The sequence below is a fragment of the Homalodisca vitripennis genome, chromosome 5 (genome assembly GCF_021130785.1).
Source record: "Homalodisca vitripennis isolate AUS2020 chromosome 5, UT_GWSS_2.1, whole genome shotgun sequence".
Taxonomy (NCBI): Eukaryota; Metazoa; Arthropoda; class Insecta; order Hemiptera; family Cicadellidae; genus Homalodisca; species Homalodisca vitripennis.
The window spans coordinates 70583074-70601710 of NC_060211.1; the positions used below are offsets into that span (position 1 = coordinate 70583074).

Below are 18637 nucleotides of genomic sequence, written 5' to 3' on the forward strand. Positions count from 1 at the left end.
TTAGTCCGACACCAAGTTTTCCTCCAAGACATTTCACTAAAAGTTCAATTTTGTTCGTTTAAAAGTGTTCTATTATCTGCTTTCATATTAGGAAATGTTCATGTTCGTGATAAATCACATTCCCTTCCTTCAAATATAGAATCACAGTTTGAGACTAGAGGAGTACTTGATTTCACTGATTATATCTGGTGTCTGACAAATTCCTGGTATCTTTGGTTCAGTCTACATTAAGGAAACCAAAACTGTTAATATTAATTGTACAAGTCAGTAATGTGTAAATCTCTCCACGCTAGACATAAACATCTCATGATACAGAAAAATTGACCTTGCTTGTTTAAGGTCACAAAAAAGTACGTGGATAGAATTAAATAAACTAGTTACGACAAACCAACACTAATTTAATAATAATGAAGGAAATCCATGAAAGTATTTATAGAATTTAATATCTACAAAGCATAATCTAAAACAGCAGCATGTGACAAATAAACCACTATGGCCATTATTAGATCGTTAACTGTTTAAGCTTTAACCAATCAGGATATAGATCTTTACGATTTAGCTCACCTTATATAGGTAGCGTACGTGATCTATTGGCATTATCGGTTTACCATATACTGACAATGGGAGCTGCTGACTAACAACGAACCTCTGAGACTGTAACCAATCTGAAATATAATAGTAACAAACATATTGCTCTGATGGACATAAAAGGTTGTTTAAACAAATTATATTAATACCAATTATATAAAAATTCAAATTAATAACTATTTGAAACAAATTCCAGATTCTACACACTCAATTTATGTATTTCACAAACTGCGATACCCTTTTAAATCAGTACTAATACAAACTATAAAATAATAGCTCTAATTATGAGCCTAAATTAATATACTTATAAGAACAATATAGTATACAATGAGACTTGAGCCGACATTTATTGTTTGAATAAAGCAATAATAAATGCATAAACACAGCAATAATATATATTTTAAAAAAAGCAATAACAGAAATAGATATGATATCAGTATAACAGTATACAAATAAGTAGACAAAACAATAACAGCAAAGATGGTAATAGTTGAACGGCCAGGTATGAATCCGTGTTGCCCACCAACAACAATTTTACCAAAAACTGGTTTCAGCCTCTCCAAAACAAAATTTTCAAAAACTTTTACAATTGAGAATTGGATAGTGATGGGCCTATAATTCCGAGCTTAGATTTTATCGCCTGCCTTGGAAAAGAATATTACATCTGTAGATTCAATCCTTGAGATGTAAATATTACTCTCCTTGGTGGAGAAATTGTTAGTGCAGCCACTACAATTACATTAAAATAACATTACAGAAACGCTAAGTAAACAGATTGGCCATGTCGTTAGGGAAAGTTGCGTCTTTACACTCCGTTTAATGAATGAGATTGAGTTTGAAGTTAAGTTGATATTCTTGACGAGGGACCTTGGGTTATTACGTAAAATTCCATCTGTATGAGAAATTTAAGCCTGTTAAACCCGGAATGATCCTATCCATGATCCATTTAAGATAATCATTTTAAGGGTCAGATTTCTTGTAAAATCTTCTTCAGGATGACTTAATCTCTAAGTTACTTATCATAACAAACAGGAAAAGAAGATCTGGTAACTCTTTTTAGAGGCGTATTAGTTTTGATTGAATTGCTTTAAGAGGAAAATCACCATTAAAGGTTGAGTTAAACGACATCTCTGGATTGTGCACATACTACATTATTTAATTAATCGAAATTGAAGTAATTCGGGATGTATGAAAACCTCCCATTCAAAAACAGCTCAGATTTTAGACAAAGATCAAACTCAAGAGTTGGGTGAAGCTCATCTTCAAAGGCAAGTACGTCGTTCGCCTTAAAACGATAAGTATTAATATTGGTGAAATTTAAATCCATTTTGTACCTCTGTGTGTAAATAAAACTGTAAAGAAGATTTTTTTATAACGAAATGATCAATAATCTGAAAAAGTAACGATCAGCCCGCTATTAATTACTGCGTAAATATCATTACAAGCATTACTAGCGGAGGATTTGCAATATTTTAATACATCAATTAAATTTCAATAGCTATTTTGGAAGTATATGTTTAGTATATAAGTTTTTATATAATTAATATGTGTTTTTTTTTTTTCAAACATTTCAACAGTTATTATCTTTCAAAATTTCATAATATCCATCGTTTTGTTTAATGTTTTAACAAAGAGGAAGGAAGAATCCATTGAAACGTCAATTTTAAACCCAATATCGTTGGAATTCAACCTTTATTGTGATACGGTATGAAAAATAGAATATATTTATTGTCTCTAAGCCTTGTGAGCAATGGACATTGTCAATAAGAAACATATGGCATTATAATGAGATAAGAAAAAAACAAACAGAGATTGTCCTACTGAGCCACCAACAACATCAACATGATCCATTACAAAGTCAGAACATATTATTTAACATTCAGATACGAAACATACAAGAGCCACAATAAAATGTATAGTAAATGACAAATAACAAGGATGTTTAAAACATAACAATAAAAATAGCTGATGTTAAATTATTAGGGAGTAAAAAAAAAAACAAATATATAATTAAGAATAATTATAAAACTATAAAATAAATAACAAGATAAAATTTAGATTAAAAAACATTATTAATTAGGCCTATTTAAAACTTACAGTCTACGTTATTACAGTTCAGGTACTCATTGATTGAATAGAAAGGATTTATTACCAGCCAGTTGAAAAGAACACGTTTAAACTGTCTCAGATCTACTGTATTTGCCTTGCGGTCAAGTTTATTAAACCAAGTAATGGACATATATTCAAAATTCTTTTGGGTTTTACTTAACCTACAATAATTTGTATCTATTAAATTCCTGTTCCTTGTATTGTAAGAGTGCACATGACTTCTGAGAACATAATCATTTAACTTTGTCTTCACATAAACTAAACATGTGTATATATACAGATTTATTACAGTAAGAATCGATTCTTGAATAAATAAAGGTATACAGTTAGTATTTCTTTCTGAGTTTGTTAAAATTCTTATTGCTTTCTTTTGTATTATAAGAACTCTATCAATACCAATTCCATTTCCCCAAAAGAGTAAGCCATATAAAAGTATGCTATTGGAAAAAGCAAAATAGGAATTTTTTAAGTATTCTTTAGGTACAAAATTCTTTAGTTGTCTCAGCAAAAATACCACTCTAGATAATCTAGCACAAACTTGATTAATGTGATCTGACCAAGTAAGTTTACAGTCTAAAGCAATTCCCAACAGTTTTACATTTGACAAATAATTGTACTGGTTAGGTTGTAAAGTAAATAAAATATGTTGTGTTTTACTTTCATTTAGAGCCAGTTCGTTAGACTGAAACCAAGATTTAGCCTCAAGACATTCCTCGTCTACAAAACTAAACAAGTTATTAATGTTACTATCGGAGCTAAACAATGTAGAGTCATCAGCGTAAAGGATAACATTGGCCTTAACATTACAGGGAAGATCATTAATGCTTATTAAAAACAACAAAGCCCCAAGAACCGATCCCTGCGGTACGCCAAACTCAACTGAGCGATAAGCAGAAAGACTCCCACCAACACAAAGTCTCTGCCCTCGCTCAGTCAGATAAGATTTTAAAAGAGCCAATTCAGAATTTTGTATGCCATAATATGATAACTTAGAGACCAGGATTTTTCTCGGGACACAGTCAAAAGCTCTGGTGAGGTCGAAAAGGGTTGCCATAGTGGCAGATTTGGCCTCAAAGCCATCAACAATCGACCCCACCAAAGCTCCAACCGCATCCAGAGTACTTCTTCCTGCTCGAAAACCGAATTGGGAATTTTGAAAGAGACTGAAAGTTTCAAAGTACTTACTCAGTTGTTCATTCATGATGGATTCCAGAATTTTTGAAAAAATGGGCACCACAGAGATCGGTCTATAGGAACCTGGTAAATCTTTGGAACTTATTGGAACTGGTGAAATCTTTGGTAATTATTATAGATAGGCACATTTTTTGATATTTTTAAATATTTTGGGAAAACTCCTATTAACAAACACTGATTTATACACCAATTGAGTGGCAGTATGAGAGAGAAACAAATTTTCTTTAAAAGAACACTTGATAAGCCATATATATCTTTACTATTAGAAGATTTCATCTCATTCACTATTTTAGAGATCTCCTCACAGGACAATGGGTTCCACTTAAAGCTGTTGGTAGTACGGGGAGCACGACCAAGTAGGTCCTCAGCAGATGAATTACTAGGAGTGATGTTCTGTCTTACTTCTTTCACGGTATCAACAAAGAAATCAGAGAATGTCTCAGGTGAAATGTCGGGGGTAGATGAAGTAGTAGGGCTTCTGGCAGCAGCAATAATGGACCATGCAGCCTTGCAGGGATTTGACGCAGAGTTGATTAAAGTCTCATTGGCTCTAAGCTTCGCCTTCTTCAGTTCACTTTTATACATGTTTCTTTCACTGATGTAGGCTCTTCGTGCAAGATCAGTTTTGGTATGACAATAAATTGTATAAACAGCCATAACTCACTCAGATCTCTTAAGTGATCGGTATATACCATTTGAGTTTAACATTATTTAGCTTAGAATTATTAACAGTTCTGGTTTTAAAAGGGCAGCACAGATCAAAAATAGTTAAAAATCTTTCCATAAAAATGTCAAATAATATAGTGTTATTATCACTATTTGCAAATATGGCTGACCAATTAGTAAATGTTAAATAAAAGAATAAACTTTCAATGTTACTAGGAGCTAGACATCTCACCTCAATCTGCTTTTTCCCAAGAATTCTTCGTGAATTGCAATTCAAGGACAAGACATATTTCAATCATGTTATGATCAGACAAACATTCACTTAAAACCTTGGCCTGAAAACAATTGTCACCCAAATTGGTCACAACATTGTCGAGGCAGGCATTGCCTCTTGTCGGGAGATTTACAGTCAATTTACAATCCACTGATCTTAAAATGTCTTTTAAATTGTTAACACTAGATAAGTTAGCCTTCAAAAAGTCAATGTTGAAATCCCCACACAAAATAATAGAACATTTAAACTCAATTAGGTGATCAAGCAAACGTTCAAAGAGACCCATAAAGATGTCCATATTCCCTCCAGTAGGCCTATATAGTGCTAATAAAATTATTTTATACTCAGTCAACAGGACTGCCGCCACTTCAATGTCCATCTCGCTGCAAAATTCATTAACATCAATAACGATGAACCTGATACCCTGCCTTAGTAGGATACCCGAGCCCCCGTGTTGATTAATAGATCGGCAGTACATACTAGCTGATAGAAAGCCCTGGATATTAACCACATCAGAAGTCAGTCCAGAGCACCAATGTTCGCTGACACAGAGTCCAAGATAACAAGATTCAGATAGCAAAACCTCCAGCATGTCACGTTTGTCCATTAAAGACTGAGCATTTAAATACAGTATCTTAGCATTAAAAGTGTCAACAGACTTGAAGTCAATGATGTTGAAAACATCACTCGAAGACTTTAAAAAGTTAGGTGAAATCCTCCTATTCTATTAATTATTTTTTTCAAATATAAAACAAATATATCATTCATTCAACTTGATCTGTTTCAAAGTTAAGTAATTTTTTTATCAATGCTGATCAAATATTTCTATTCATATACTTTTAAATTTTTAACTCACTGTTATTCCAACTTCAAAATCTACATCAATGTCACCTGAAAAGTTGATAACAAATGATGATAATGCTAATCAATTTTAGTTCTTGTTTATAATCGGGAAAAATTTTCGCAGTTTTGAGGGAGCACATTTAAAAAATATATATAAATAAGCTATAAAGCTTAAAATTCAGTGAATACGGAGTTTAATTATAATACTAAATATTTAAATATTGTTATTCTAAGGAAGTATTTTACAAAATCTGTCTGGCTAGATAACGTATTATATCTCCGGTCAACAAACGTTTAGTTAAAACTGTAATGCTTTAAATAAGATAAGAAAAACCACAAAAAATTTACCCTGAAGCACACGTCAACATGTTGGGCGTACTTTGTACAAGAACATACATTTGAATCAGTGAGCGAAATATCAGATACAGCCTTTCCATCTTGTAAACTACATAAGCTTCAACTATTGTTGTTTCAGTTCAGATAACGGTATAAAAACACTGTGATAACCTTGATAACTCCATCATAGTGAACTTCGATAGACGGAAAGCCCGCACACCTCAATCAGTAATAAGCGGCCCAGCTATGAATTTCGCCTTGTTAGGATTATTGTGGTTATATTTGATTGTGCATGTCACCCACGTTTCTGGTCAAACTGATAACTCTTTGGGTAAGTACTTTACGTTATGCCTATATCTAATGCCTATAAGCCTAACTGATGATCCAGAAAACTTTTTGGACGAATACAAATGTGTTTTTGTTTGTGATCTATATTTTAATAATGCTCTTTTATACAGTAAGCATTAGTGACCATAGACTACAAAGTTGTAACTAGCCTAAATGATAGGCTTGGTTGCCGTCGGTTACTGGATTAATTACTTGGGCAGCTTGTCAATAACTGGTCAATATTATTGATCATAGTGCATTAGGTTAACCCTAGTTATCATACTGTACCTCATTGACCCGTTTCTGAGCCAAAAGAAAATATTTAACTGAAATCGTCCAAAAGTCTCCAATTTGTCATATAGACGCCATCTTCTTCAGGCTTTTTATCTTCTTCAGGAATTTCTTTTACGTTCGAATAGCAATTTACTGTTTTAAAAATCTACAAATAAACTTATAAAAAATAGATAAAGCTAAAACAAAACAATCCGTATTGAGAAAACCAAAGTAGAGACCATTAAAACACTGGATATGAATAATGTAAAGAGAGCTACTTCTATCATAGAATAGAAGGTAATAATTACTTTTAAATATTATATGACATATCGATATCTAATTTATGTTGGATGACCAAAGATCTAACAGTATTGCCATTGGTTATGGTGCGCATCTATGGGTTGCGTGTTGCAATAGCTTAATACAGAGCTGTTTTTTTCTCTTTTCTGTTACAGTATCCCGTTTCTTATCACGTGGTAATGAATCTCTTTTCCTCTTATCGATTTCTTAACGTATAACATTTTTGCGTTTCAAACGTCTTTGAGTCTCAATTTTCAAAACTGTGATATCGGTCCACAAGGCAGGAAAACAAACCAACAGTGGGTTCTTTTTCCTCAGATAATTTCTTCCGGTTTCTTTTTTGGTCCCTGCATAGCGTTACCTTCTATAACAGAAGCATTGTTATCTATATTTTCTAAAACTGTCACTAAAAATCAGGTAAATGAATAGAATTGACTGTGGAAAGTGCGTATTACAACTGTAACCTTAAAACACAAGCAGCGAGAGATTGAAAAATGAAGACCAAAAGATAACATTAGAAACACTCCATGGTTGAAGGTGCTATTTTGTGTTCACTTGTGTTTACTAAATATGGACACGTTTTCTTAGCTGTTAGCTTGATATTTAATCTGATACGTATAGTAGCACATGAAATTTGTTGACTGGTGATAATTGAATGTAGGGGTGGAAATGGTGTAAATATTCCAAATCACTACTAATCGTACTTTTTTATATTAAGGGTGAGTATGATTTTACTTGCAACCTCCTCTTACGTCATAATGTATTTTGTATAATGTAATGTATTTTTAAGAATAACTATTAACATTATTTGGCGTCCAACTAATTTTAAAATTTTTTATTTATATTCGGACTATAAAGGCTGCAATATCATAATATAATAAATATTATGATCCGAGCTATAGAACATTTGTGAGTAACAACTTTTCCTTTTAAATTCAAATAACTGGTTTAGAGCTTTATAATTTCCAAATCAACATGTTCTTTTAAATAAGGCTTGTAATGCTATTTTTATTCTTTTGAGTGAAACATTGTATTAATATTAAAAGAGCCTTAAACACTTTTTTATTATTGGTGATATTTTAAAAGATAAGATTCCTAGGATGTAGGAATACCCTTTAGTTTCCAGCAATTACGTCAGATTGGCCATATAGTTTGTATTAGATCACGAGAAGACACACACACACACACACACACACACACACACACACACACACACACACACACACACACACACACACACACACACACACAGAGTAGAGTCTTTTACGAAGTTTCTTTTTTCCTACACAGAGTACTCCAAACTTAAGTCTCACACACAAATTTCTAAAATGATTTCTTACGCTAACGCAGTTGACTAGAATTTTCTGCACTATGTATACAAGTTAATATAATAGTTCAACGAAAAAATAATCCATACCTATATTGCCAAATCAAGCAGACACTTTGGTTACAAGTCGCAGACTATTGAGGCTTTTAAGCATTTTATTGACCTTGAAAGATAAATTTACTAATTTATACTTTGTAATAGATTTACCTCAATGCATAAACAACGTCGATTGTGGGGAACTACTTGCATGTATCGAACTAAAATGTCAAGACCCATGTCCTGGGCCCTGCAATGGTAATGCCACCTGCGAGATCTACAACCATGTACCGTACTGTGCCTGCAAGCCTGGCTTCTCCGGCAACCCCTTCGGCGGCTGTCAGCGAGGTGAGTAGGAGTAAACATTTGTTTAATTTTTTTCAAAAGTATATATTTATAAGTATTTCTTTGATTTAACATATTTATGTGCCTCAGTGGTCGTTTTACCACCTCCTTTGAAAGGATTGATACCTCCCATAAGAAGATATCACGATAAAAACACTACTTAATTCTTAAATATTGTTACGCACCCTCCAGTAAAAGTGACGCGTTTTTTAAATTTAGTTAATTATTTATTAGAGGACGATGGTACGATCTTTTTAACCTAGCAACAGAAAACATAATGATACCCCTTCGTCCAATCCTCCAGTCCGTCCAAGTCACAAAAGGATTTATTTTGAATTGGCGGGCTATATGTTTTGCGTGGGAAAAAAACTTTCGTTTTGCGTCATGCATGTTTAGTTTATGTTTTCCACGTGCTTTCAAAGTAGAATGACAGCTTTACCGAAACGTAAACAAACCGTTATATAAACATCTGATCTGAACTAACAAAAGTTGACGTTAATGAAAAATCTGTTAGGAGAGACTATAGGGGTAATATACACCACAATAATATACAAAATGTTCTGTGATAAGGAAACTAATTTAGTAGTGTTTTACAATGATTTGTTTTATAACTGTTCGATTGGTTTACTCATATTATTATTGACGTCTGAAGTATCTCATCGTCTGGGTCTATCACTGCTTCCGCAGACTTTCTTTGGTTATGGAATTTTTCAGGTTAGGTTACTTAAGCTCCAATTTGAAAGCTGTCAAAATATTGAATTTAACACAATAAAAGTTTCTAACGCCAAACAACCGTTGCAAAAAGACTAAAATATATGAGAAAATGCTGGTTTGAATAAATCTAGAACTACTAATTCGTTTATTAATTAATCCAACTTAAAATTAATTAATCTACCAAATCTTTAATATCGTATTTAAAGCTTATCTTATCCCAAATTGAATTTCAGCACGGTTAATGCTAATTCCTATTTCATTCACTACTACTTGTGGTCTGATGAGATTTTACAAATTATTAAAAATAAGTTTATTAGATCTTTTCTAGCTAACAAATCTGTAATTTAATTTACTTGTAAAAGACAATGTATATTTATGTTGATTATAATTATAACCTTTACTCAATTAACTTACTTTCGCTTAAAAAACGTGAAAATAGATTTCAATACAAATGTTGTTTAAGAAACGCAAAACCCGCTTGTTTACTTTTTAAAAGATTAATTAAATTGAACAATTTTAAACGATAAAAACCTAAGTACAACGAGATAAGGAACAACAACAATAATTGGTAAGATATTCAGTTATTCAGCAAGATTTCATTCCAGAATTTTTATATTTTAGCTCAATTATTATAAACCCATAATTTCCCATAACTATAAGAAGTCACTTCTATCAGTCAGTCTCACGACTCCCTTTCCATTTTTTTACTTAGGAAACGTATCATCAAATAACAAGGGACGCACTGTAGTAATCACGACCCTTGTGATAATCAGAAGCTTCAATAACGTATACTAGTCTAAGACGTAGAAATACACCATCGAAACCTGTCCTTTCAGGATAACATAAAACACCAGGGCAGTTTAAATTACATTTGCCTGCTGCTTATGGATCTCACTAGAGTCCTTCGATGGGAAAGATAGCAAGCAGTAGACTAGGCTAGATGACTGCATCTCCGTGGTTTTCAGCGTACAGTCGTAGTCTTCTCCCTTTGGACATGTGATGTTATCATCTTCCTCTGAGGATGGGCCTCATTTCACTGGAAAGGACGCTGACACCGTGTTACCTAACCCTAAAGTTATTTATACATTTAATGGGCCTATAAAATACCATACAGACTTACATAATTGACTTTTCATTAAATAAACTATAATTATTACAGCTAATAGATTATTAAAGTATTTTGTATTTGAGAGCCTATTTATAAACTACTCATAAGATAATTAGTTTTTGGGAGGAATAAAATGCAAATTGATCACTATTTTTTACTTCTAATTAAGTCAATGATAACCTCCTAGTTAATTTAAACACAAGTTGAATGTAATGCCTACTTTTTATTACAACATTTTCGAATCACAATAATTGAGTAACAGTAATACCAATTAATTACATTAAAAATTTTATAAATTTCAATTCGTTTGAAATATGAAATTGTTATTTCCATTGTCAAATAATTGTATTATGATGGTACTGTAGTGGATACTGCCAAGTTACTTCGCCCAGGATATAGCGTTGGGTTGCTTATTGGAATTTGCTATGTGAATATTATAACTTTATGTTTACGGTTCATTTCACTTAAAACTATATATATTTTGCCGGCTAGACAGCACATATGTCCTAGAGTTCCGTACAATAACTTATCTTATATATAAAATAATTACAATATACAAAATAATCAAACACATCACACTTCAATACATTTCTCATAATTCATAAATTGGACAATCGTTTTGCCAACAACAACAAATAGGCTGGAAAAGGTGGTTAATCCACCGTGCTTTAAGATCGTATCTAAAACATTGTAGTGCCTCAACTGTGCACTTGATGGGACAAGAAGTAAAGGCAGGATAAGTATCAGATCCCAGACACTGCATTAAGTGGATGGCGAATTGGAGATTAACATAACATTCACATATACATGTATTTAAAATAGGTGCTTATATCTAACGACATAATGACACATATTGATATTATTACATAAAAACACATAAAAAGCATCTATTAATATTCACCTGTGAACTGTACCTCCCTCCACAAGACGTTGATGGAGTCTTGAGAACACAGAATGACTGGGAAGTTGGCGATCAGGGTAACGAGCTTGATACTCTCTATGGGCAGCAGCACGCGCATTTCCATCACAAAACCCGCAATTAAAGTGCATATCAGCGTATTCACGAGTAGTGAACTCCATGACAGCCTACAATTGACTAAATTGAGAAGAAAAATAGTCTATTGAAGGTAGAAGTAATTCATGTGGACACTGGTCTTACAACACAATATAAGGAATGAATGTACAATACTGGTGAAAGTGGTAAGATAAGGAATTAAAACATTGATAAAGGATGTGACCATTAATCCGTAACTAGCATCCACAAATTATGTTAAAATTCTTTACTTTTTGTACTCTTCAATTCCTTGTTTTATGAGGCAGTTTTATAAAACATAAAAATTAAGTACAGTTGTTATTAAATTGTTTTAACCTTTTTGTAGCTTGCATGTTTTTTAATATTCAAACCGATAAAGGTAGGTAACCTAATGCTTAACTATGGTCACATGGCATACCATTTTAAAGCCTATTAAATGGCAAAGTTTTTAATATCACTTGACACATTCTTGTGTACAGGGCGTGGTAAAAAGATGGGGTTCAATGATATTTCAGTTTTTCTGAAACTTAGCAACTTTGCCATTTGAATCGACCTGAAGCTTACTTTTCTTTACTTACCGTTTTAACCGATAAATTTTTCAAATTGAAAATTTAATGGAGAATCTAAAAATGATATAGTTTGCTCTCATATGTCTATACGTTGCTGAGAAATATCAGATTTACGTACAAAAACACGGGTTTTTTAGAAAAACTTAATATAATTAATTTCAGGCCTAATTTTTGGAGTTAGACTTTTTTATAACCGCCATTGTATCACATTTACATTGCATTATAAACCAAAAAATGTTGTCACACCAAGAGCCATTCACCCTGTATATTATTCATATGCTCCTAATAATATTGTCATATTATCCTGCCATGTACATACTCAAATTATTTTCCTTGCAAAGCCACCCAAGTTAATTAAACATTCAAATAATTCTTTAATCGTGTTTTTTTATTCATTTCTTTATTCATTCATCATATTATTCATTCTTTATATCACTTTAAACACGAATACATTTTGAACCCTTAAAATTTAAATTAGCTCAGTTTGTAAAAAATCTTTATTTATTAATGAATTATTAGAATTTAAATAGCTTCTCTTTCACAACCCGAAATAACTTAATAAATGCTATTATTAAAAAGTTAATATCTTAATTTATCGATTTTAAGCCATATTTTATTTATATCTGTAACAATAAAAACTAGGTATTCTGAAGAGCAGTATTGTAGATTTATTATAAATTCGTATTATTAAACATTCTATACAAATGTAACTGAACTTAAAAATCGTTAAAAAAGTGAGTATCCAAATAATTATTATGTTTCAGTGCCAGATTCTCGAAGAGGTCCCACATTACCAGGCAGCAGACCTTCTGGCAGAAAGGTCTACAGAGTGGAGCGCTTCTTAAGGGTATATTAAAAAAGAAATAATGTGCACAATTATAGTCTATAGTTTTTTACAGCCATGATAAACTAAAAATTGTATTTTGCACGTGGAGTTTGTAATGAGGTTCTTTTTGTAGCTTTTTCAAACACTTTATATTAATAATTATTATTATATATAATGTCGAGAAAGTCTGGGCTTAGTTAATTTTGTATTGGAGAACAAAATGAGGTAATGCAACTGATGTAAAATTAATAATTAAAATTTAAAATCTTGTGTACTGTTAGTATAACATGTGTCTTGTATAACATTTAACAAGTGAACAAACACTGAAAACTTAGGCGTCGCGTCAAAATTCAGGTAACAAATATAAAATATTTTTAAACCCTTTGACTTACAGCTGCATAAAAACCATTGAAGGAGTTTTAATGTATACGCATCAGCCTAAACAATTATTTCATAATCAAATCTAATGAATCATAGTAAATCTAATATGGTTAAATAATAAGTCATAATAGTACTAATTATAATCTTACTGTTTGTGCAGGTCAATTATTTTGCTGCACTTCTTCACTGCACGGCTCATGGTGGAAGATTGGCGAGTATCGAGTCAAAAGATGAAAAGGAATTAATCAAGGATGCGGTAGGTCAATCAGGTAAGACTTTTCGTGTCTTGAATGATAAAAATAAGTAGAATAGGGAAAATTTAATGCGGTTGAATGTCGGAAGGGCCCATCACCTGGAGATTAAAACTGTTACAGGGCTAAGAAAATTGGGACGGTTTATGTTATGTTTAAATTAGTAACCAAATTTTAAGATATTTAGGAATATATCACTGGTTTTTAATTTCATTCACTACATAACTTCTATGTGTGAGCTTTATAATATATTGATGGTTACGCCTGTACTGAGATAAAATGTTGTTTATCATGGGTGCCACCAGAAAATATTATATGGTGGGGGCAAGAACTAACAAAGGGAGAGAGTGGCGAGCTTTAAGGGTTAACCTTCTTTCGTGTGTAATATTTCATTAAAATGTTTTATAGGTAAAATAACTAACCTGCAGTTAAAATATAACGTTTATTAATATAGTTTGGGTTCATCAACCATTTTTCATGTTTCTTCTTTCAGACTGAGGAAGGCACAAAACCCCTTGCCCATATGTAATGTCGCCCCTTTTGTCTGTAGAAGTTTATTACTTTCATGCGTGCCGTATTTTCTAAAGATCCTTTTTCTATTGAAAAATTATAATTAGGCTACATTTATTATTTTATCGAAACAATTGTTTTGCTTGATAAATAATTTCACGAAGCACGAAGCAAGATATTTTCACAAACTGGCTTGAAGTAAAAAAAAAATACGTTTTCTACATATTTGTCTATATTTTGATAACATTATTTGGCTGTATTTAGCTCTGTTAGAGTTATTCAAGATACATAATTACGCGTATTCTTGTTTATACTTTAATACTGGGTATCTAAATCAACCTAAATGGACGTATATTCATTTATTTATACTTTTTGTAGCATAAGTATAGAAATAGTTCCAAAGATCGCTGCCATCGCGTTACAATCAATCGTGTGTGCTGTATATATACCTAATTTCTTACATAGTTCCGCTCACCGCCTGTGGTGGCAGCACTGTAGTCACTGTAGTCTACGTTATCTCCGCTGGCCCCGGGTCTAACCAAAAACTCCTATCAAATGCCTGCGATATAGGTATAATAAGGTAGTAAATATAATATGAATTGTATGACACAATAATCTCTGGTATTCACTTAATCAACTAAGGTTATTTCACTCACCCATATGTAGGAAATGTTGTAGAATCACATGAATCCATGCAGCCCACGTTATATAAAGTGAACACATTGTATTGTTAATGCTTTGTCAGTGGTTACCTTATCGCTATTATTGGCCGATAACTTACGTCATTTCATTTATATTGAAGTCGGTTGACTATGGCAGAGTCCGCAAAAAATGGATGAGCCAACATCAAATCTGTTGCCATTGTTAATTTGGAATTTAGCTCCAGCTCAATTTCCTCCTAGTGCAGAGTCTTAAATCTGACGCTGGAAGATTAGACTCCTGGAATGTAGATTTATGTTCGTATAAAGATATCCAACAAAATTCGGTGACGAAGAAGCTCAAAATGAACTGTACATTTTTTCGACACTAGACACACAATTATAATGTAATATAGCTGAACATGTATTGTCACTGTCTCACAAGGTGAGTAATTAAGTGCACTACGTTGTATTCGAAGCGATCTCTAAGCACGATGGAGTAACCGCATTTTCTACATATAACGTAGCTGTAATTGGAGGGGAAGAATCAATGTGAATGTTGAGTTAAGTTCCAGTTCGCGTTTCTCTTAGTGCAGCATCTGAAATCTACAGACTCACCGAGACGAGCGCGCGTATATGTGTGTGTGCGTGTGTGTGTGTGTGTGTGTGTGTGTGTGTGTGTGTGTGTGTGTGTGTGTGTGTGTGTGTGTGTGTGTGTGTGTGTTTAAGATATATTAGCCAAGTTGTATTAAACTAAATATAATATTATGTATTCCTGAATTTATATTTTTTCTATTGTAATAATGTATCTCTATCCAAATTTCCAATTTAATACTTTTATAAAGCGAGAAATGTATTATAATTATATTTTTATTTCCTTTACTAATTTGAATATTACTTATTTGATTACCATTGAAAACTTGATTACTCACATAAGTTTCCATACTTTTACAGGTATACGTAACAGCCAGTTTTGGACGTCTGGGACAAACTTGCCCATGGGACAATGGGTCTGGATGTCTTCTGGAGAACCGGTGCTTCCAGATTACTCGGACTGGAGGCGTGGAGAGCCTAACAATTCTGGAGATGAACACTGCTTGGAGCTCTGGGAGATAGATAACAGCGGCTATATGTGGAACGACAAACGATGTGCGGAGCAACGTTACCCGATATGTGAATATTTTGAATAGGACCACTGTGTATCGGTTTAGTTTTTTGCAATAAAAACTAAAGGAATACAGTTTTTATTTCAATTTAAGCTTATTTAAAATATTTATATATTTAGGTAATTCTAAGTGTAAAGAAAACCATACAATAAAATAATTGTATATTATAATACGCCTACTGCCATTGAGTTTAAGTGGAAGGAGGACTTCATAGCAGGAGATTCACTTTATAATAAAATAGAAGTATTTATTATGGGAAAATGCACATGCAGTCACAGAGCCAAAAACCGGTATTACCATCTCAAAAAAAGAATCTTTCTGAGCCATTAAGAGTTTAGATAATCTTTGCATATCAAATCATATATTTTGTATTGTTATTTTATGTTCCTCCTATTATTTAGGTCAACACAATAGGTTACTTTCATTATTTGATTTTATATTATATTCCCTTCCAAATAGAACAATGATTGTTAAACGTCCTTACTGTCTCCTCGGTTTGTAATAGTTGTGTGTTTTATTCTAAAATCCAAATATACCAACGACTAGAATTAATATTTATTATCTCTTCATTTAATCATGGCTAGAACTTTATTTTGGATGCTCAAATTATTTTCAGATCACAAGACCATTTTAACCCGGTTACATACGCAAGATTTTAATTTTTATTTAACAACAAATTTAAACAAAGTTTTAAAATCATATTTTTCTGATATATTAGAATAACATATAAGTTCAACACTCAGCAGCGTGAATAAAACGTGTTATAAAGAAAACTATAAAAAATATAAGTATAACGTTAGGAGATAACGTATAAAGATAAGGTTATAAAGATAAAATCTATAAAGAAAAATATTTGTTGATTAGGTACAAGAATCGTTTTTCAATATTCATTATTATTCTCTATAATTACGTCATCTGTTTGTATTTCAATAAAATAGTCTTTCTGGCTGAGACGAAGAAGTAATTAGATTCTGTTCCAGCTGAAATATTAATTATTTCTTTCTTATGGGATAAGCATGTGTAATCAACATGTCGAAAAACATTCCAGATAATGCAAGATTGTTTATTAAAAACGTTTAAAAAATGGAATACTTATTGCAGAAGACTACATTTTTCGCAAGAAGACTTAAGTGCATATATAACGTAGTTGTGAATATCTTTCGCTTTACATGGTCATTTATCATACAAATTCCAAGAAATTTACAACGGAAATAAAATTGTAAATTATAATATAACTTCAAATAAATTAACACTTTCACTAAACAGTTAATTATCTTGAGTAGTTCCAATCTGATTCTGCATTGTGAAGGACATGCGTATCTTGAGTTTGGCACCAGTCCACATTCCACGTCATGCAACGTCTGAAATTTGACGCTTTCACAGACATAACTCCTGGAATCTGGAGTCCACGCTGAAGAGATCGACGAGAATGTAGAACAAAACGAACTTCTTACGACACCTGAGACACTTCAACTACAAAACTAAGTGTAATGTTAAAAAAATAGATGTTCTCATTGTCCTACCAGATGTGCAATTAAATGCACTACGATGTTTTAGACACAATCCCGAACTACGGAGTTCAATTTTTGAATTTCTTCAGACGAATGTGGACTCCGAATCCCAGGAGTTAAGTCTGTGACAGTGTTGCATTTCAAACGCTGTATTAATCAGAAATTTAAATGGGGCTAAACCGAACATTTACATTGAAGTACCCCTTAGTAATAATAATCATCTCCCCTTCTCTCTATCCTGGATTATTTTCTAGTTTTGGGTTCCATAAGAGATAACGTTATTCTCCTTATTCTATTTTGAGCTGCTGATATTTTGTTGCCTAAAAGCGTCCCCTCAGATTCACTCTGTTCTGGAAGTTTTCCTACATTTCATAATCATAGGATATGACGGTATTGCAAAGGAAACAAGTATAGTAACTGTTGTGGAACATCTATGAGACATTTGGAGAAAGTCAGTAAATGTTTCGCCTCACCTTCATTCTCTCTGTCCTGGATATTTCCCTAGTTTTGGTAACTACAATATATGACATTATTGCAATTTAAGCAAGTAAATTAACAGGTATAGGGATATCTAGTGATCCATTAAATGGTTGGAGAAAGTAAACTTCTCCATATTTTATATTGAACTGCAATATGTAGTTGTCTAAACGTGTCACTTCTCCTTCACTGTGGCGTAGATGTTTTCTATACTTAATTACTATAAGAGATGAAGTTTTACAAAGGAAGTAAGTAGAGTGGCTGTTTTGGAACATCCAGTAGTCCATGATGTAACTTGAGAAAGTAGTATTTTCAGATTTAATATTGAGGTGTTGATATATTACCAGATAAAGTTCCACAGTAATAGGTTATATGTACAGTTAAGAACGTTTAAAATTCAATTGTGATGATTAAAATTGTATGGGTTTTACTATAATTCAAAGGTTTTAAGTGTAATAACATAATTCGTAGTACACTTTTTTGTAATGTCACTGTTATCATTGCATTTTTTGGTAAACAAGGAGTTGACTAAACCGAGATGCTGGTGAAACTCAAACCATCTCCGTATTACATGCTTCACTGGACACTAATCCGCTCCATGATTGGTTCTGGTGTAGACGGAGACATCTCCAGTTTCTTCTTTTTAAATTCTTAAATTAGGAATTTTTACGATTTTTAAATAGATAAAGAATGAAATTCTCGAGAAGAAAACGTATCACACGAAAATATAAGTTGCAATGCAATCTTAAAGTCCCAGCTGGGTGAAAACATTTCTTTTGAGTGTTTTTAAACGTATTTATTTTAGGAACATGATGAATCTTTACACATTTCTTTA

General features: G+C 32.4%; 1 protein-coding gene across 1 annotated transcript; it reads left to right on the forward strand.

Annotated features, from left to right (window-relative positions):
* The first annotated feature begins 6186 nt into the window (after positions 1-6186).
* LOC124362330 (perlucin-like protein) lies at positions 6187-15895 on the forward strand. Its single transcript, XM_046816746.1, has 5 exons — positions 6187-6341; positions 8439-8621; positions 12807-12889; positions 13410-13518; positions 15603-15895. The coding sequence occupies exons 1-5, from the start codon at positions 6257-6259 to the stop codon at positions 15836-15838; spliced, it is 696 nt and encodes a 231-aa protein (XP_046672702.1). The 5' UTR covers positions 6187-6256; the 3' UTR covers positions 15839-15895.
* Positions 15896-18637: the final 2742 nt, after the last annotated feature.

What these genes read in the sequence shown, in the direction of transcription:
- LOC124362330 (XM_046816746.1), top strand. Translation starts at nt 6,257, where the DNA reads ATGAATTTCGCCTTGTTAGGATTATTGTGGTTATATTTGATTGTGCAT. An exon ending in GAGTGGAGCGCTTCTTAAGG is followed by an intron (nt 12,890 to 13,409) that starts GTATATTAAAAA and finishes CTGTTTGTGCAG; the next exon opens with GTCAATTATTTTGCTGCACT. An exon ending in GGATGCGGTAGGTCAATCAG is followed by an intron (nt 13,519 to 15,602) that starts GTAAGACTTTTC and finishes ATACTTTTACAG; the next exon opens with GTATACGTAACAGCCAGTTT.